Source organism: Mus pahari, chromosome 14 (assembly GCF_900095145.1).
Source record: "Mus pahari chromosome 14, PAHARI_EIJ_v1.1, whole genome shotgun sequence".
Lineage (NCBI taxonomy): Eukaryota > Metazoa > Chordata > Mammalia > Rodentia > Muridae > Mus > Mus pahari.
Window position 1 is genome coordinate 4,647,172 of NC_034603.1, and position 20,269 is coordinate 4,667,440.

A 20,269-nucleotide genomic window follows, 5' to 3' on the forward strand; every position below is an offset into this window, starting at 1 on the left:
TGTGAATGCACTGCCTGGCTGTGTATAAGAATGACTAAAAAAAAAAAAAAAAAAAAAAAAAAGAATGACTAAAAGAAACTGGGCATAGTGCAGGCAGGGTTTAGAGGATTATCTAGAAATCTGGTCTGCAGAGTGACTGCCAGGCTAACCAGGGCTCCATAGTCAGGTACTACCTCAAAAACAGAATAAAAGCTGGAAGAACAAAGTGACCATGACATACTGCAGCTACCAAAATATGAAGCTGTCTCCTGCATGTGTACAACAATTACTTGTCGGTTACTTGGGGGGAGGGGGATGGTGTTCTAGACAGGGTTTCTCTGTGTAGACCAAGCTGGCCTCAAACTCAGAGACCCACCTGCCTCTGCCTCCCAAGTGCTGGAATTAAAGGTATGCGTCACCATCACCCTGCTACAAGTAGATTTTTTAAAAGTATACCTGGGTGTGGTGGCACATGCCTTTAGTCTCAGCAGTGGGGAGGCTGAAGCAGGTGGCTCTCTGGGTGGGGGTGGGGAGTTCAAGGCCAGCTTGGTATATATACATAGTGAGTTCCAGGACAGCAGGGACTTCAAAGTGAGACCCTGCCTCAAACGACAACAGACAAATAAAAAAACCTTTTACAAAGTCAGCACGGAAACCCTAGCAGAGGTCTGCTGCTGATGTGTGTGGCGCCATCTTGCTGTCCTTGCGAAAGAACCTGGCAGCACTGAGCCACACAGTCTGGAACACTGCACCACACAGTGGGGTCCGTCTTCTCGATGGAGTAGATCTTCTTCCCTTTCTTTTTGAATGCAGGGAGGGGCCGAACCTTGAGGCTGCGGGCTTTCTCCAGCTCCCCTCTGAGGTGGAGCTAGGTCCTCTGCCTCCAGTCCATTCCTGCCTCTTTGCTTCAGTGGCAGAGACTCGAGTTTCACATCTAAGCATCAGTGTTCATTTCTCCATCTCCCTCACAGTGGAGTGGGCAAGGGGAGCCAAGGAGAAACACGTGGGCGGTGCTCCATGTGCCTTGCAGAAGAACTGGGTTGTGAGATACACAAGAATGCCCATCTTTAATCTTTCCTGGTGGATGACTGCCTCACGGCAGGGCATACAACAGTCATCTTATAAAGCAGCCTCAATAATGAGGTCTCATGGTGAAGGCAGCAAGCATGGCCAGTGGCTGTGGGGTGGGGTGGGGAGGAGAAAGCCTGGGCTCCCAGCATCACTGTGGAGCTGGGAGATTGGAGTGTTTCCTCCTGTGTCTAAGTAACAAAGAAACAACTTCAACAACTTCCTCCTCGTCCTCTCCTTCTGGAGCTGGGAATTGAACAGAGGACCTTACACTTGCTTGGGGAATATTCTGCCAGTGAGCTTCATTCCCAACCCAGAATCTTCCCTTTCCTCTTATTCCTTCCATCTTTTCCTAGCAAGCAAGTACAATCCTTACTGCACAATTCATGGCAAGTGATTTAAATTTAAAATCTATAGTAGAGCTTAATTTTGTGTGTGTGTGTGTGTGTCATCTAGATTGGCCTTGAACTCAGCAATCTTTCTGTGTAAGTCTCCCAAGTGCTGGGATTACAGATGTGAGCCTCTGTGACTGTTTTTGGGTTTTTTGTTTGTTTGTTTGTTTGTTTTTGGTTTGCTTTAAGCCCAAATAGATGTCAGCATTCCAAAACCAGGACGGGGCAAGGCATAGGACATTCACGGAACACAAACTGTGCCACTGTGCTAAGCTAGTGACTGTAAGCACAAGTCTTTGATGCTCTCAGGGGAACCTGCCCATGACCAACACGTGGTCAGAGACCTCTGTGTCTAGCCCCAGGGGATGTGCTCACTTACCAGCTGCCTTCCAGCGTCTGGGAGCTGCTTCTCCCCTCCTGCCTCTTCTCCAGCTCCACAGCTGTCTGTTCCAGCAAGGCAGACACAGCATCCTGCGGAGAGAGAGTCCGCCAGGTCAGCAGGGATGCTGGGTGCTACTCTACCTACCGGGCATCCCAGCCAAGTCACCCGGGGAGCATCCCAAAGGCTGGTGCTGCCAAGCATCTGGCCTCTGGTCACTCAGCACGGTCTCATCAGGCAGTCCGCAGAGCATCTCTCTCTCTCTCTCTGTGGACCTACCTGGCAGAGTTAGTTTAACAGTGAGAGGCCAGCATTGTATATGTGACTGGAGGAGATCAGAGGGTTGTCTGTCAGGGACTTCCTGTCACACGAAACACCAAGGACATGCGGATCAAGGGAGAGGCAAGCACTGTGTATCTGGTAACAGAGACACAATGGCAAGGGTGTGGGGGTGGGGTGGGGGTGGAGGCTGCACACATAGAGGGCTTCCAGAAGGAACTGAGTGGGGTCATTAAGAGTGTGACCTAAGAGAATGACTGAATCTCTCTGACCCACAATTTCTTCCAATAAGCACTAGGAAAGGTCATTATGAAGATAAGCTGTGACGATCGACACACAGACTGGTAGCCCGGCAGACAGTATTCAGTAGACAGCAGCTGACGTCCAAGCAGAGCCGGGAGCGGTAGCTCTCCCATCACATGATCCATCTGCCATCATCCTCAGCTCTTTGGCCCCCCAACCCCGGCCTGAAACTACTGACAAGTGTTCCCAGGAAGGGAAGAGAGATCACAAATTAACCAAGGACCAGGATAGGTGGTTTGCTCATACAGAGCAGCTCACTGGACCACACGGCCACCATGGTTTGCAGAGGGAAGCCATGACTGAGTTACAGGCAGCTTATCGGATGCTTGTCTCTTTTGGTTTTGGTTTAGAAAGGGGGTCTCTTTGCGTAGCCCTGATTGCCCTAGAGCTTGCTTTTTAGACCAGGCTGGCCTCAGACTTCCAGTGGCCCTTCTGTTTCTGCCTTTCCTTCCTTCCTTCCTTCCTTCCTTCCTTCCTTCCTTCCTTCCTTCCTTCCTTCCTTCCTTCCTTCCTTTCTTACATTCTTACAAGTGCTCACTGTATTCATTTCTTCAAAGTTTCCCAAAAACCTTATCAAACTCCTTACCAGACATGAAAAAAAAAAAAAAAAGAAAGAAAAAAAAAAAAGAAAAAAAAAGAAAAAAAGAAAAAAAGAAAAGAAAAGGGCTCAGAGGCTGAGAGGTATGACATGCTCGGCCCACCTGTCACCTAGCCCCAAAGGGCCAACTTTTCCTAATTCAGGTTCTCAAGAAAGCACTATGTTCTAGCCCCAGCTTTCTACTTCCTTCTGCACTTTTTGGATCCAGATTCTCATGTGTGTTAGGTTGGCTCCATCTCCTGGAACACTTATACATCCTATATTACCCTCTACACCGCTTTGTAAAAACTTCAAGGTGTGTGTGTGTGTGTGTGTGTGTGTGTGTGTGTTTAATCAGAGAAGTAATAGAAGGTACAATAGAATATAGAAGGAAACCTATTAGGGAGCTGGGTCATGGCCACTTATGGAAGACCATTCCTGCATGGCCCCTCTCTTCCCACCTGCTTTCGTTTCCTCTTACCCTGGGCTCCCCTCCTCTTACTCCAGTTGATGGGATGCAGGAGGGGTGGGGGTGAGAAGGTTCCCCCAATCAGCTCACTTAGCGCACTCACCACGTGGTCTGGCCCTGGAGCTTCTGTTGGCTGGGGCTCCCTGCACTCCTTCTTCAAGTATTTGTAGCTCAGGAGATTGTACCAGCGCGTTGAACTCTCCCCAGATCTGCAGACCTCGGCCAGGCTGATCTGGGCACCTCCCTGTTTGGGGCAAATAACAATAAGAGCGGTCTCCGTGAGATTGAGGCGGAACTTCCTAATGGGGTCTCACTATGTTGCCAGGGTTGGTGAACTTAAGCCACTCAAGGAGTTGGGACTCGGTGCATGTCACCTCACCTATTTATACATCCCATCCCCGTCCCTTTGAAAGGTAACTCTGCAATACCACCCAGGCTGGCTTTGAATTCACTACACCACCCACTCACATCCTGAATGCAGCCTCCCGACTGCTAATTTTACAGCCACTATACCGCCATATTCAGCGTCTATGAATGCAAATACCGAGTGTCTCCTGACACGGGTCTTCACGTAGCTAAGGCTGGCCTCAAACTTGGGTGAAGATGACATTTAACTTCTGTCAGTCTCCCTAGTGCTGGGAGTATGGATGTGAGCTACCAGGCCCACACGTGGCCCAAGTGAGTTCCAGGACAGCCAGGGCTACACAGAGAAACCCTGTCTCGAAAAACCAAAAAAAAAAAAAAAAAAAAAAAAAAATAATGGTGAGATAAGGAATAAACAAATCCAAATGGCTAACCATATAAGATACATGGTAGGATCAGGGTTGATATCAAAGAATGGGAGCTCTTTGAGGCATACAAATGCACTCTTTAAATTAAAAGAAGAAGAAGAAGAAGAAGAAGAAGAAGAAGAAGAAGAAGAAGAAGAAGAACAACAACAACAACAACAACAACAACAACAACAACAACAGACTACCCAGCCTTACTGAGACGGGAGCTGTCCAAGCATGGCGTCCACCCTCGGGCAGCCTCTTCAGGAAGCCCTGTAGGCTGGCTGCCCTTACTCACACTTAAGCTGACCTGAGGAATTTAAATATTTCATCCAGTCCTCTTCCAAAGAGCTCAGGACGGATTTGGGGTTCAACTTACCCACTTTTCCCTTTGTTTTCACATACCAGTGGCTGGGTCGATGGGTGGTGGGTGTATCAGAAACCAGTTTGCATAGGGGGTCTCTAGCTGGAGAGGGCTCATCTGAGGCGGGGCTCTTAAGCCCACCTGAGAGCCTGTCTTCTGCTTTCTCCTTCTACAGGATGGGCATCTCTAATGCCAATCTGAATCTAAAATGCTCCCAAACCCCAAGACCGTTAGAGCGCTATCAGGATGCCAAATGTAAAAAAGGCCATGCCACACCTTTTTCTTATGCACAAAGTTACTTAAAATATTCTATATTCTAACCTTCAGGCTAGGGATACAAGGTACATCTGAAACAAATGTATTTCCTATTTAGACTCGAATTCCAGTTCCAACACATCTCATTATACAGGCAAATATCTAAGCCAGCAAAACAAAATAAGACCAAAACTAAGAAACCCCAAACAAAGCAGCTCCCCTCCCCCCCCGAAATCTGAACCAATTCTGGTCAAGTATTTCTGACAGGGATATTCAACCTAAAGCAGGGGGAAGAGTTCAGTGTGCAGGCCGCCGAGTCTGGTTGACTAAAGCAGTTTCTGGGAGAAGAGCGTGGGGCGGGGAGAGGAAGCCAGCAGGAACTGACACTTTACTATTTTAACACCAGCTTCCTCACCAATGGCTGCTCTAATGCAGGGCTGGGGGAGGGGCACTGCCAATTCAGGAATTAAATGGCTGGCATGCTCCAGGTACCAGAATAAATTAACTATATACAAGAATATGTATATTACTCCTTTATTCATTCAACAAACATTCCCCGCAGCAGGAGAAACATCTAGAACACGATTCCCACCCTCTCCCCGCCAAGGGAATGACAGTCCCCTGGGGACACACGAACATACTGGATGCTACAGTTCAGAACATGGCAGGCCACATTTGAGGTACAAGCTGGGGAGGGGTCATGAGGACAGTCCGGCAGCATGACACCTCCATCAGATTATTATTAATGACAAGATGCTGGTGCCGGCTCGCAGGTGTGAACAGCACTTTCTCAAACTAGCAGCGTTTTGAGGGTATTTACCCATTCATGGATTCAACCTACAGGACTGACTGCTGGAGCGTGGGCACACGGTCCCAGGAGACAGCGCGTGAGAGTGAGGGGCGGCCAGGGTTTGTGGGATACTAGTGAGGAGTGGTCTCTCTCAAAGGGTGCCACCCAGCACGGCTTAGGTGTCTTTCCTATCCAGATGCACAGGTGGGGGTGGAGCTCCGTCAAGTCAGTGACACCAAGCAAGGGAGAACAAGGGAGCTATTGTAAAAGCCGAAGGTGGGGTCTATCCGGCAGGGCCTGAGCTGTGTGACACTGGTCTTAGTGGCTAAGAGGGAGTAGTGTGACACTCCACTAACACACGTGGTGACACAACTGCTGCTGACAATCTTAGGGACACAGACCATGTGTTCTCCTAAACCCTGGGGTCGGGGGAGGTGAGAGCCTTGGGTCGCCCTGGCCCGTAATGCAGTTCAACGGGAACAGGTAAGGAAAGTGAATGTGAAAGTGAACGTGTTGAAACCATGTTGGTCAGTTCACTGGATGAACTGGGCAGGTAACTTAGCCTTCTGGGGCCTCGCTCACTCTCTAAAAGGAAGATGGCCGGAGACTTCTTCCTGGGGCTGCGGTGAGGGTTAGAGAAGGGGCTCTTGGCCCAATGGTAATACACAGATACTGCTTGTTAATGGTGTGGCTGATTAAATAGCTTAAAACACACTGGGGATTCCCACAGCCCCAGCAAGGCAGGGAGACTCCGAGTGAGCAGGGGGCAGCCGAGCTCTTTCCCCCTCATGCCTCACTGCCTCTCTTCCAGCCACCCGGACCTGTGCTTCACATTCTCAGAGGCAGGCGAGGAGGTTTCCCATTGGTCATGGACAGCAACAAGCCACTGTAAGATGAGCGCTTTGGCTGTTGCTATGGCAACCAGCAATGGCCAGATCTCAATTAGGAAGGAAGAATAAAAAGCACCCACTTAGGAGAAGAAAAACAGGATTTAGTCTCTTCTCATTCTGGAATTCCCAGGGCTGAGGAAAAGCTTCACTAGAGGAGTCCGGGTCTGAAAAAAACGCTTTCTTTCAATGTCCACCTTGTTCCCTAAAAACCCCTTTGTCGCCATTTGTAGCCTCCAAGGAGCATCAAGTTAGCAAAGAAATGACACTGGAGGGCTCGAATGTATGCCCTGCAGACAAGGGGTCCAAATGTAGCTCTGCCCCTGGGTCACAGTGTGACCCAAAGCAGGAGCTTTCATCTCTGTGACTCAGTTCCCACTGGCACAAAGTACCTTTTTTTTTTTTTTTTTTTTTTTTAAGATGAGGGAAAACAATAAAGAGAGTGCTTGTCAGGACTTAATTTAGTGTCTGTCAGAAAATGTCACCCAACTGACATTTACCGTTGCCTTTGTGTCCATCGTAACATCATCAGAAGAGGCAGGGTTTCTGCCACGGGCTGAGCAGGAAAGTGACTGACATTCATGTCCATCGAACACTTAACCTGTGTGGATTCTCTGCCGTTCTGTGTTCATGTTATGAAAATGCATCCCACCCCCTGGGAACTTGTCAGAAATGCTGATTCTCAGATTTACTGCATCTCCATTTGCCCTTTGACCAGGTGACTCACAGCTGTCCCTTGTGCACTGAGTCTGAGCAGCGTTGCATTAATGCTTCATCAGACAGAAGCTCAGATGGGCCGGTCGACAACCAGAGCTACATTACAGATCTGGGAACTGACACCGGGCACTGAAGACTCTCGGTGGCAGGACTAGCCTGGTGATTTGTCCTTAAAGACCTGAGGATGCAGGATGCAGTCTCAGAACTCCACAGCAGTAAGGATTCTCCATCACAAGCAGGCCAAGGTGAGGCTGGACAGTCAGGAGTCTCCGACTATGAGCAAAGACTCATGGCTGCCACCAGGAGAGAAACCAGCCTGCAGAGGAGGCAGCCACTGGCCTGGTTACACTCTCAGCTTCCAGACATGGAAGCAGGAAGAAGGCTCAGTGCCATCGACAAATCCCCGACCTATGCTCTACATGAGCTCCACATTTTCTTCTGTTGCTTCAACCCAGACATTTCTAATACAGCCCGTATCACAGTCTGCATGTTATCTGACAATGCTGGCTCCTGTCTAAGGGGCCCTCTCAGCAGATTGCCAGTGCCCAGAACAGGCACTGGCGCCTAACAGGCTCTCAGGAGAGACCAGGGTGAGCAGAGCTCTCTTTTAACTCTAAAGCCCACGTTGCTTTAAAGACACTGGAGCTGCCATTTAAACGTTCACGTTAAGAAAGCCTTTCATTTTGTTCAGCTCGGAACAAAAATTTTATATCCCAGAAGCCCCTGGGGAGGGGTTACTCAAAGCTGAACAATGTGGCACTGCCTGTATTGAAGTGCAAAGCTCTCACAGGGCTACTGACTCTCCTTGGTCCTGGAAGCCAGAGGAGCAGAAGTGATCCTGATTACTGAGAATCTGTCCCAGGCACTTGCGGTGGATGCTTTGTATCCACACTCTTAAGGCTCACGGCATTCACCAGTATGCACCAGGAAGGGATTGTAGACAAAGAGATTGGAAAACAGAGATGTTACGGAACTTGCCCACGGCCACTCAGCTAGACCCCGAATGGTAAAGGTGAGATTTGAACTCATGCTGTTCTTACTACTCTGTGACTCTCCTCTATCTCTAAAGAGGTTGAGGCTGATGGCATGTCCTTTCAGGTCCTTTCAGGTCTACTACTCCTTTCACAGGAGGGGCTTGGACACACAAATCCGAGATCACTCCTTTCTACGAATACACTAGGCTGGACTCGAACTCACAGAGATCTGCTTGCCTCTGCCTCCCGAGAGTTGAAATTAAAGGTGTGTGCCAATACATGTCTCCAGATTCTTAGAGACTCAAGGCTTGTGGAGGCTGAGGCGAGCCGGTTGCAAACCCCTACCTGTATCACCCTCAGGCCCTAAGGACTGAAGACCAGGTGGACAGACAGACAGAGACAGACTCAGCCCTCACCAGGCACTCCTCTGTATGGCTCCTGTCAGTGGTGCAGACATCGACTCGTAAGGTCTTCTGGTGAAGGGCTGGGTAGGAGATGGACACCCAGAATGCCTCATTGAACACGAGGGTATCTGCAGAGTCCAGAGGCCGGGTTCTGAACAGGCAGGTGCCGCTTTCAGAGCAAGGCAGGATGGCTACACGGATGTTCCTGGAGGAGACAGAATGGCCAGAGAGCCACATCAGCTGTCAGGGGCTGACCTATTACAGAGATGCCCAGGGAGAGAGCTGGGAGGGAGAGAGTGCAGAATGTCTTACGTGGGGGATGCAGCAAGGGCTCCAGGGTGCCAACTGCTCTTCCTGCCATGACTCTCTGAAGGCTTTGTTGTTATTTTGTTTCTTTTTTTCCTATATAGGGCCAGGTCTCACTAGGTAGCCCTGGCTGTTCTGGAACTTACTATGTACACTAGGCTGGACTCGAACTCACAGAGATCTGCTTGCCTCTGCCTCCCGAGAGTTGAAATTAAAGGCGTGTGCCAATACGCCTGGCTGGGTCTCCGGATTCTTCAACTCAAAGCTTGTGGAGGTTGAGGCGAGCTAGTTGTAAACAATGGATAGGCAGCAGTTCACTAGCACTGAGTGATGATGGAAAATAGGGGCACCCATGCACTGAAGGCAAATGTGCTAACCCCCTGCAGGCGGAAACTTGACAATTCTGTTATGTGTGTATACATGCGTGTAGAGGTCGTAGGTCAACCTTGTATGTCAGTCTTCACAGGCTGTCTACCCGGATTTTGTTGTTGTTGTTTGTACATTGTTTTTCTTTTAAGACAGATCTCTCATTGGCTTGGAACTTTCCAAATGGGCTAGTCTAGCTGGCTAGTAAGTCCCAGGGATAGGATCTGCCTATCTATGACCGGCAGTGCTCGGATTACAACAGTGCACTACCATGCCCTGCTTCTTTTGAGGGGTACTAGGGATGAAGCTCCGGCCCTCATACTTTTGTAGCAAACACTTTACCCACAATTCTAACAAAACTACAGATGTGTTTGTCTTTGTACCCAGCCTTGTACAGATGTTAGGCCCTGCACAAGGACTCAAGAGATCCTGGACACTTCTGGTCCTAGCATTGTTTAAGGGGACAGACATTAGAGATAATGTAAGCTCCAGTCTGGTCTTCCTTGGGCTTTGTCAGCCTTCTCTGCACTTCCCGCATCCTCCCAACTGCTGTAGCTCTCCAGGCCTTATGGTAGATGAACACAGTAAAGCATAAGCCCAGTCTACATCAGGGATGCATGCAGACAGTGTAGGCACTTGTCAACCTAGTGGTCTCCAGGTAATAGCCAGGCACATTCTTCCAGTGTTGCCTAGACAGTCAGAGAGTTGTTTCTGCCTAGAAGGGACAACAGGGACCTGGCTGTTCTCATGAGGCCATAGTCCAGGAGGTTTCCATGAAGGACTAGCGCACCCAACATTCCTAGAGCAGTGTGTGGTGGGCATCCAGGCTGTACCAGGAAGCGGGGAAGCTATCTACAGTGCTGCCCTCCAAACCGGTAAGCTTGCCACTGTGCCTGTGTATGCCCAGGCAGCGCCAGCATGCTCACTTGCAGGAAAACCCCACAGTGGTATGTGGAGTTGGAGCTTGGAGGAAGATGGAGCTCAAGAGCTTTCCCAGGGAGAAGCACAGCAGGTGACAGGGTGACACATGAACACAGGCCTCAGTACTCACACTTTCTGATCTTGTTGTAGTGACAGAGCAGACAGGTTACACAGCTGAATGATTAATATTGCAAATTGCTTATTCTTCTCATCATATCTGAAATGAAAGGGCGTGGAGAACACCAATTAGAGAACCATTTCTTCTTTGTTTCTTTCTGTCCTTTAACACAGGGGCTCACCATGTACCCTTGGCTAGCCTATGTAGACCAAGCTGGCCTTGAACTCAGAGATCCTTCTGCCTCTGCATCCCCAGGGTCAGGATTACGGATGTGTGTCACCATGCCCAACTTTTTCTTTCTGAACAATTACATGCCATGGCTGCTGGCTGCTCTGTTGAGTGTGGTGAGCTGGACAGCACTGCCCCTCAGCTTTGTGGCCATGACCAGATACAGGTACTTGTCTGTGTGTTTATTACTGAGACAAAGTCTTGCTATATAGCCTTGGCTGGCCTGGAACTTGCTGTGTAGACCAGGGAGGCCTCAAGCTCAAGAGATTCATTTATACTCTGCCTCCTCAGTGCTGGGATTAAAGATACGCACCACCATGCTTGGCTTATTTTACTTTAAAGACACATATTTTTAATTATGTGTATTTGTGTGTGTGTGTGTGTGTAAGTGCAAGGCCTGCAGCTTCGGTTCCGGGCTGTTGTGACCCACCAGTATCTCTCTCTCTCTCTCTCTCTCTCTCTCTCTCTCTCTCTCTCTGTAAGTGCAGGGCCTGCAGCTTCGGTTCCGGGCTGTTGTGACCCACCAGTATCTGCTGGGAACGACACTTGGACAGTCAAGAGCAGCTTGACTGTTAAGTCTTCACCACTGAGCCATCTTTCCAGTTCCCTTTTAGTTTTTTAAGTTTCAAATGCTATTTTATTACTTATTACTTCTAGAGAGAGTGAGTATGGCTGCTTGTGTGCTCACACTATGGGGCACATATGGGGGTCAGAGGACAACTTTTGGAAGTCATCTCTCCCCCGACCCGCTGTGAGTTCTGGACATTGTCCTCAGGCTTTTATGGTAAGTGCCTATAAAAGAGACACCAGAAGTTAAGTGTGTATATTTCTGACATTAGAATGTTTGCATAAGAAAATGTGGAAGTCGTCCCTCAGGGAGAGAAACCAGCACCGACAGCAATGCACAAGCCAGTCAGAGCCGGGCTGTAGCTCCCAGGGACATTGGAACCTGGTGGGGGATGGAAAGGCAACCACCGTAAAACACTATGCAAACAGAAAGCCTATATCATCTGCCACTGTCCAGCTCAGTACCAGTCACAAGAAACTTGGCATTCCTTATCTGTGGGAAAGGGGACAGTAACCCCCTATTCAACAGCCCACCAAGGCTAGCGGGTTCTCTTCTCTGGACAGCCATGAAGGTACAATATGGTCAATGAAGAAGAGGTCCTATGGAAGCCTTCCTCGTCCTTGTCCCCCATCACTTACTTCAGGGCGATCTGAACCCGAGTGGCACCCACAGCTTCCGATTCATCACTGTCGAATGCGGCAGCTTCAGAAGTACCTGGTCTAAGAGACACCAGCAGAAGGAAGGGGTTAGCTTCCTGCTTTTTCTGGAATCAGGGTTCTTGCTGTGCACTCAGTGTTTCTCTGGACCCTCATTTCCCGAGGTGCTTGGGAGCCCTCTCTAGGATAGACTCCCTTTTTCTAGCATCTAGTTTCCTGGTGTACACTTGGCAACTGTCACTCCAGAGCCTGCATCTGGCCTAGGCTCCTAGCCTTGGATGCCACCTGCATCTTTACGTTAGGCATGGCCCCAGAGGGCTGCTAGAAGAAAGCCTAGGTCACTGGGGTCCTACCACATCCTGTGGAACATGGGCTTGGACATCCAGAGCGAGCTCACAGACTGACTCCCCGGGACCCACCTCTGCGCTGAAGCCTCATACACGCCACTGTCCCCGGCTACTGACTCATCGGACACGGCAGCAGACACACAAGCTACTTTGAGGCCACATCCCGGGGTCACATTTGCAGCTGTATGGGGAGAGGGGAAGACGAAAGAGGGAAAGTCAAGTTCAGAAACCACACAACAACGCCTCTCTCACCCGATGGTCCCAGTGAACTCCAGTACCTCTGAACATTCAAGTACGGTCTTCCTCATCTTGAGACAAGGGAGGAAGTCATGTGATTTCATGTCTGTGATTGCTACTCTTGGTTACCAACTTGGCCACATCTGGAATTAACTAAAACTCAAATGGCTGGGCACATTTGCGAGGGATTTTTTTTTGTTATTTTTTATTTTTTAAATTAATTTAAACTGGGAAAATTCACTGCTAATCCCAATCTTTGGGGTGGGAAAATAAAGTAACCCTTTAATCCAGAGCCTTAGAAGTAGGAAGACCCACCTTTAATATATGCCACTCCTGCTGCTGGCTGCCTAGAGAAGGAAATGAATAAGGACACTTTCTTTTTGCCTGATTGTTCTTGCTCTTGCTGGCAAGCCCATTCCTTCACTGGAATTACAGTCTACTTAACTGGGGTTCTGGGATATACTGACGACTAGCTGAAACATCTAGCCTCATGAACTGAACAGCTACTGGATTCTAGAACCTTCTGTTCATGTTAGATTAGCTGGACCATAGCTTATAAGTCATTCTAATAAACCTCTCGACCCCGTGGACCACCACCCCTTCTCCAAAAGTATTTACATTATGATTCATAACAGTAGCAGAAGAACAGTCATGAAGTAGCAATGAAAATAATGTTATGATCGGGGGTCACCACAGCATGAGGAACCACATTAAAGAGCGTTAAAGAGCATTAAGAAGGTTGAGAACCCTGACTGTTATAATGTATAACACCCCAGGCTCTGGAACAAAGCTGTCTGGCAGAATGGGAAGATGTGTCGGCGATTATAAGCACTGGCTGCTCTTGCAGAGGCCTGAAGTTTGGTTCTCAGACCCTATGTGGCAGCTCACAGCTGTAGACTGCTCCACTTTGGGGAACCACAGCCCCAGGGGCTCTGCCTTCCTCTTCTGACCTTCCAAGGTGTGGACAGGAATGCGGTGTGTGTGAGTACAAGCAGGATAAACACTCATTCGCATTAAATATAATACCACTTGGTTGCAACCCCGGTTCTGCCACATGGTCTACTTTGTGACCCTGGAACAGTGGCTGAACCCCAGTAAATCCCAGGCAGGCTCCTCCTTTGTGAGGTGGGGATGATGCCTACATTATAGAGCTACTGGGGCCCCGAATGAGGGGAAGCCCATACTGCAGAGAATGATAATTCCACTGTAGGATGTTCAGGGTGTGTGTGTGTGTGTGTGTGTGTGCGCGAGAGAGAGAGAGAGAGAGAGAGAGAGAGAGAGAGAGAGAGAGAGAGAGAGCATGTATAAACATATGAGGCATGTGTTATGTATGCAAACATGATCAGTCCAGAGGTCAACTCAAGCACTCTTCCTCAGGAGTCATATCCCTTGGGTTTTAAGACAGGGTTTCTCACTCCAAGGTTCACCATTAGGATAGATTAGTAGGCCTGCAGGCCCCAGGGATCCACTGTCTGCCTCCTCAGTGCTGAAGTTACAAGCACACACTACACATACTAGCGGCGGCTGCTGCTTCTTTCCTCCTCCTCCTCCTCCTCCTCCTCCTCCTCCTCCTCTTATGTGAATTCTGGGACTTGAACTCAGGTCCTCATGTTTGTGAAGCAAATGCTGTACTAGTTCCCTAGACCTGCCTCCACTGTCTTCAACACTAGGTTTTGATATATAGCTTAGGCTAGCTTTGAACTCATGACCTTCCTGCCTGAGCCTCTTGAGTGCTAGGATTTCAAGCCAGAGTCACCATGCCCAGAAAGGAAGGGGGAGAGGGGGAGATGGGGGAGGGGGAGGGGGAGAGGAAGAGAGAATAGTATTGTTTTCTATGTACTTGGGGCAAATTAACAAAGCCTGCATCTTCAGGGAAAGCAAGGGAAGAGGATGCAGCCATGGTCATCTCTTCCTCCTCTTCTCTCCCTCTCTACCCTTAGCAGAGGCCTCTGGCTGGGGTCATAACTGGGCTCTTGGCATGTGGTACACGTTTTCTCCATGAGTACCCATAGTGTGCAGGGCCCACTGCTACAGAAGTGAGCATATGAAATACAGCGCTGCCAAGGTGACAAAGTCACACCTTGCCAGCCATGAAGGTCAGCTCTAGGTATCTCACACACAGACAGATAAACACCCTCCTAAGCAATGGTGCACTCCAGGCCCCGGGGGAAGACCCGAGGGCTTGGTGTACGGTGTGGTGCACAGAGACTGGGGTCGTGGCAGGCTGGGGAGACACGTCAGTGGTCAGGAGAGTCTGAGACACATCTGGTGCTAGAGATGAGCGCCACACCCGCTGAGCCCCCGGGGAGACTTCCCACCCTCAGCTCCTGCCCCCCCCCATCTTCACCCTCCGCTAAACCACTTAAGGAGATTAATTTGTCTGGTGACTGAACGGCAGCACTAATCGCATAACCTGCTTAGCGTTGGAGCTCTGCCTGGCACTGCTTAAGGAGGGGGGGAGCCTGCTGGAGGTGGCGTGAAAGAAACACGTCCCTCACCTCATGCTATCCCTTCCCTATGAGCCCCAAGGTCCAACACGGGGAGGGGACTCAGGAGAGGGTCCCTTCCCAGCACCTGGTTGTGGTCTGAGTGTCCCGATGTGGTCCTGGATTCTTAGCAGAGCCACTAATCTTAAGCCACAGCAGCGGTTCTACCCGCACCCACTTCTCTCTGGGGATCAAGCTGACCACCTGCAGTAGGGTGAGGTTTCTTGTTCGTATTTTTGTTTGAGAGAACTCCGTGGTGAGAGTCCCTTCCTGAGGAGGGAACCCCAGGGAGCTCTCAGCTCCTCTTTAAAGAAATGGCTGCCATTTAGAACTTTTAGTTAAAGGAAAAACCTTATTCCCCTACCACTGGCCCCTGTGCACAGACAGTTCCAGGCACAGTAGCCACACGACTGCCCATTCTTAAAAACAATACATGCTGGCATACACAATAGTGTCTCCGTTTGGTGGCTGATGATGGGATGGACCCCCGGGTGGGGCTATGCCAGTGCCTGGCAAATACAGAAGTGGAGGCTCACAGTTAGCTATTGGATGGAACACAGGGCCACCAATGGAGGAGCTAGAGAAAGTACCCAAGGAGTTAAAGGGGTCTGCAACCCTATAGGTGGAACAACAATATGAACTAATCAGTACCCACAGAGCTCGTGTCTCTAGCTGCATATGTAGCAGAAGATGGCCTAGTTGGCCATCAGTGGGAAGAGAGGCCCCTTGGTCTTGCAAACTTTATATGCCCCATACAGGGGAACGTCAGGGCCAATTAGTGGGAGTGAGTGGGTAGGGGAGCAGGGTGGGGGGATGGTATAGGGGACCTTTGGGATAGCATTTGAAATGTAAATGAAGAAAGTATCTAATAAAATAATTTTAAAAAACAATACATGCTTCATAGAGGTGTGATGTGCACTTGGGTAAACATATACCCAGGTCCGGAACCTCCTCTGCCTTCATCCAAACACCAAAGCCTACTGTTGCTAGGATACTGTGGGTGCTAGGTAGAGCCCTAGTGTGCTTGATGTCTAGGGGGGCCTAGCAAGTACCAAGAGAGTCACACGTTTTGTGGACAATGAGCTCCCTCCAATTCTAATGAAAAGGCATGACAAGGAGGAGACTGGGCTCTGAGATAGAAAGACTCAGAGACTCTCTGAACCTCTGCTTTCTCATCTATGAAATGCGCAGAGAAGAAAACAACTCAATTTTTCTTTAATACCCACTGAGTTGTCTCACCAGCCTATGTTTTTTGTTATTTTGAGAAAAGATCTAAGCTTCCAAAACAGACTGGCTACATGATGGAGACTGACTTTGCATCCCTGCCCTCATGCTTCTTCTTACTGAATGCCAGGGTTGCTGCTGAATACTGCTACCCCTGCCCTACCCCTGTCCTCATTCTCATGCCCTCTCCCTCCCCCAGCCCCTCTCATCCACTCTGACCTGGCTGTCTCACCTCCACCCGAAGGCTCTCCCACACATCCTGCTGTATCCCCTTCCCTTGCAGCAGCAGGGGAGGGCAGCTGTGTCTGTCAACATTGATCCTAACAGTTACCTTTGCCTCATCGATGGAAAGCTTAGATGAATTAATCCATTCACGTTCAATTAGCCCAGGATCTGGATTCATTTTAGTAGGCACTAAATATCTGTTGAATGAAATCCACCACAGCAAAGCAAAACCCTAGCCCAGGACGTAGCCCATTCTACATTTGTCAGTGTTTACTGAATAAATAACCAACCACATAAAGACCCAGCCATCGACAGTCAGGGACGGTCACAGGACTCTCCTGCTTCCTGGTTCCCCACAAGGACACTGAGCTCCTTACCTGGGCCCAGGGGCTTGCCCTCAGGTCCCGGTTCCTCCAGCCGGTATCTTTCCCGGGTGCCGCTGCCGAGGTTCAGCTCACAAAGGGTGGCACTCAGCTCTGTGTCTTCAAACTCCAGCGGGGCCAGAAAGGCATCTCCAGTCAGGAGGGGATCAGTGATGAGAGGGGAACAGGGAGGGGATGGGGAGGAGAGAGATGAGCGTGGAGACAGGGAGGTCATGGATCTTGGAGTGCCAGATAGGGAGCGCAGGGCCTGCAGGCGGCTGCCTCCCTCTGCCTTCTGGGTCTTGGCCACCTCATCCTCATGGATGGTGGTGATGCAGCCTGAGGGCCGGAAGCCTGTGGCGCCCTCCAGGAACAGCAGCTCCACCTTGCTCTGGAGCTCCGAGTCCAGCTGCTCGAACGGGTCGTAATAGAGGTCAGTGAAGCTGGCTGAGGTGGAGGAGTCCAGGCTAGAGGCAGCCAGGGAGCCCCGGCTGGAGGTGAGTGACCCAGGGCTACTGCCTGAAGACAGGGACTGCATGCTGCTTGAGAGGCTAGAGACAGGGAAAGGCGAGAGATAAACATGGAGTGAGGAGGTCACGGGCAACTCCACCGGGCTCTGGAACTGTGGGTCTCCATCTTCCCAGCCCACTTGACAGCCTAAGTTAGCAGAGTGTGTGTGCGCCCGCGAGCCTCTCGCTTTGTAGGTCAGGCTGGCCTCAAACCCTGAAGCTGAGTCCTGGGATTAGAGTTGAGTTGGAAGCCACACGCCCGGGTCCCACCTTCTCCTTCTGTCTTTGCTTCTTACTGGCCACACTGCATCTTTATTAAAATATCTCTTTTGTTTGTTTTCTTCAATTGATTGACTGATTGATTAAGATGGGATCTGACTGTGTAGCTCTGGCAGGTCTGAAACTTGCTATGTAGACCAGGCTGGCCTTGAAATCACAGAGATAAGGCCTACCGATACCTCTTGAGTGCTGGAATTAAAGGGGTGTGCCACACTTAATACCTTTCTTGAAATCAACTATTCTTTCTTTTCTTATTGGGGGTGGGGGGTACGCACGGAGTCTTGAGGCTGGTCTTGAACTTCTAGTCTCCCCCATTTTTTTCCACTCCCACGTGCTAAGTGCTGGGATTACAAGTGGGCACCCCATCACACGCAGTTCTAGTTACTTGGGTCTCTCTGTGTAGTTCTGTCTGTCCTGGAGCTTGCTATGTAGACAAGGCTGGCCTCAGAGAGCTGCCTGCCTCTACCTCCCAAGTGCTGGGATTAAAGAAATGGGATACCATACCCACCCAGCTGTAATTTCTTTTTTTAATATGTTAAAATATTTAACTTAAAAGGAGGCCCTACATCCTTAAAGACAATCAAAAGGTCTATATATTGCTATAAACAGGAAGAAAACACTTTTGTTGGGGATTGGGGCTGGGTGCTTAGCAAAATGCTACTATGAAGTCCCAGTAGTATACTTGTCCGTCAAGGCCTGAGCTTACGGGAAACCTACTACATGCTATAAACATGGTTTAGAAGGCAGATGTGATACGCTTTCAGACCCATGGGCATCTTTTAGGGGACATCTCTGTGTGCACAGTGCCAAGGGATGAAGCACCCGGTGGCCAGCCACCCTAGCCAAGCCTGCATCTGCTAGAATGACTGGTGTCTAAATGTCTTTCCTCAAGCCGGGGTGGATCGGAGGATCAGTGAAGGTTATCATGGAGCTGGGCCACCTCCTGGCCATTCCCGTGACAGTGATCACCCACCACTCACCTTTTCAGCTGGGAGTGCAGGGTAGCCACCTGCCGAGTGGCTTCCTCCAGTTCCCGCACCAGCTGGTTCCTCTTGCTGTTTAACTTCAGCCTGAGGGAGAGGAGGTAAGACGATAACACTCCAAAGGGATGCAGTGCTCCAGCTCCCAAAAGCAAGGCCCGAGCACACAGGCACAGGAACTGGGTAGACACATCACGCTCCCGTGTAGTGGAGAGGCACAGACTCTTTATATAAATTCTATAGGAAGTGTGCAGCCACCTGCCACACCTTAGAGACTAAGCTAGGAACCTTAACACATTGCATTGATTTAGGACGTAACGGTGTGTGCACGGGGAGAATGATTTTAACAGTTTTATAAATGAGGAAAATTTGAGGCTCTTAATTACATCGTTTACTCAAAATTATCGACTAAGTGGAAGAATTAGGATTCTACCAAACTGCCATTCTTTCAACAGCTCCCCCTCCCCTCCTTCCCTCCTTCCTTTTACCAACTCATATTCACCCAGGTGACACTGGATGCTGTTCCTGGCACCAGGAACACAGCAAGGAGGGAAAAACAGAACTCGTTGCTTCTTTTACAGAGCATGGAAGGTGGAAGACAACAGGTGTCTAATTAGTGCATGGTGTAACAAGGTCCGAGAAAAAAATAGGACAAAGACAAAACAAACAAAACAAAGCAAAACAAAAAAACAAACAAAAAAACAGAGCAGGAAATCCCTAACTGAGATCCAGCAATTGGCTTCATGACCATCTTTCTAGCACCTACCCATGTCCGTATCTTCCTGGGTTCCCAGGATCAAAGCTGGATTGCTTTCCCGGGGTTCCCTAACATCTGGCTGAGGCACAGGACCAAGTTCTGGCCAATGGAATACGAGCAGAAACCATGTCGAGCAGACTGAAGTGGCTAAGAAAAGTGTTTTCTGCTCCGTCTCTGTGGCCTTAAAGGGGGGTAGACAAGTGGTGGGCTCTTCAACAAGGGAGGCCGCCAGTTTCTAGGAGTTCTAAGATATTATACGGGTAAGAAACAGACATCAAGAGTACTTATCCACAGAGATTTGGAGCAGCAGCTGGATCAAACTAAATTAGGGAAACTGAAGTGGCTCACTAGACAGAAGGGAATCGGGAAGGAAGGTTGGGAGGGAGGAAGGGAGGGAGGGAGGGAGGGAGGAAGGAAGGGAGGGAGGNGGAGGGAGGGAGGGAGGGAGGAAGGAAGGGAGGGAGGGAGGGAGGGAGGGAGGGAGGAAGGAAGGAAGGAAGGAAGGAAGGAAGGGTTCTCTTTCCCTAGATGACATGGCTGAGCTCGCTCACTCACTCAGCTGACAAGTCTGGATGATGAATTTCCATGTCAACATGACTCACTGTTCCTCTGTCACCCTGCTGGCTCCCTGGACTCAGGAAGGGACCAAGTCAGCCCAGCCTATGGCCAGAGAGCCAGGGTTGGTTTTCACATAAAAATCAAACCAAACCAGCCAGGCCCCTAGCAAGATGAGACCAGAGGCAGCCTCAGAAACAACTGGAGAGCAGAGGGGGCGTGTCGGGCTTGTTACCGGGCAAGCGGACCTGCGCAGTTACTCACAGGATAACCAGAGGGGTAGGCTAACTGCTCCTGGCATGACACTTGTCCAACTCAATCTCTAAAGCCTTCTTTCCAGACACTTGCCTAGGGCTGACAGGGACAATAGGCAGGCTGGCAGATGGGGGCCTGTAATGAAGAAACCCCAGAATTCTCAATGGAGTGGATGAGGCTGGGGAATGTCCCATCCCTCTCTAAGAGCACAGCCCATAAAGGAGGATAAGCGTGGGGTCAAGAGGTGGAGCTTGTGGTTTCTACAGAGCAAGCCAGGGTACAC

At 49.8% G+C, this 20,269-nt stretch overlaps 1 protein-coding gene across 1 annotated transcript in view; it reads right to left on the reverse strand.

The window, feature by feature from the left end:
* Wwc1 (WW and C2 domain containing 1) overlaps nt 1-20,269 on the reverse strand; it is a 137,142-nt gene that overhangs the window by 16,387 nt on the left and 100,486 nt on the right. The window contains exons 10-17 of the mRNA XM_021211689.2: nt 18,420-18,509; nt 16,667-17,202; nt 12,190-12,298; nt 11,753-11,833; nt 10,331-10,417; nt 8,620-8,812; nt 3,550-3,690; nt 1,819-1,910 (exon numbers count right to left, since the gene is read on the reverse strand). Coding sequence (XP_021067348.1) covers nt 1,819-1,910; nt 3,550-3,690; nt 8,620-8,812; nt 10,331-10,417; nt 11,753-11,833; nt 12,190-12,298; nt 16,667-17,202; nt 18,420-18,509 — 1,329 coding nt within the window. The remainder of the gene's footprint in view (nt 1-1,818; nt 1,911-3,549; nt 3,691-8,619; nt 8,813-10,330; nt 10,418-11,752; nt 11,834-12,189; nt 12,299-16,666; nt 17,203-18,419; nt 18,510-20,269) is intronic.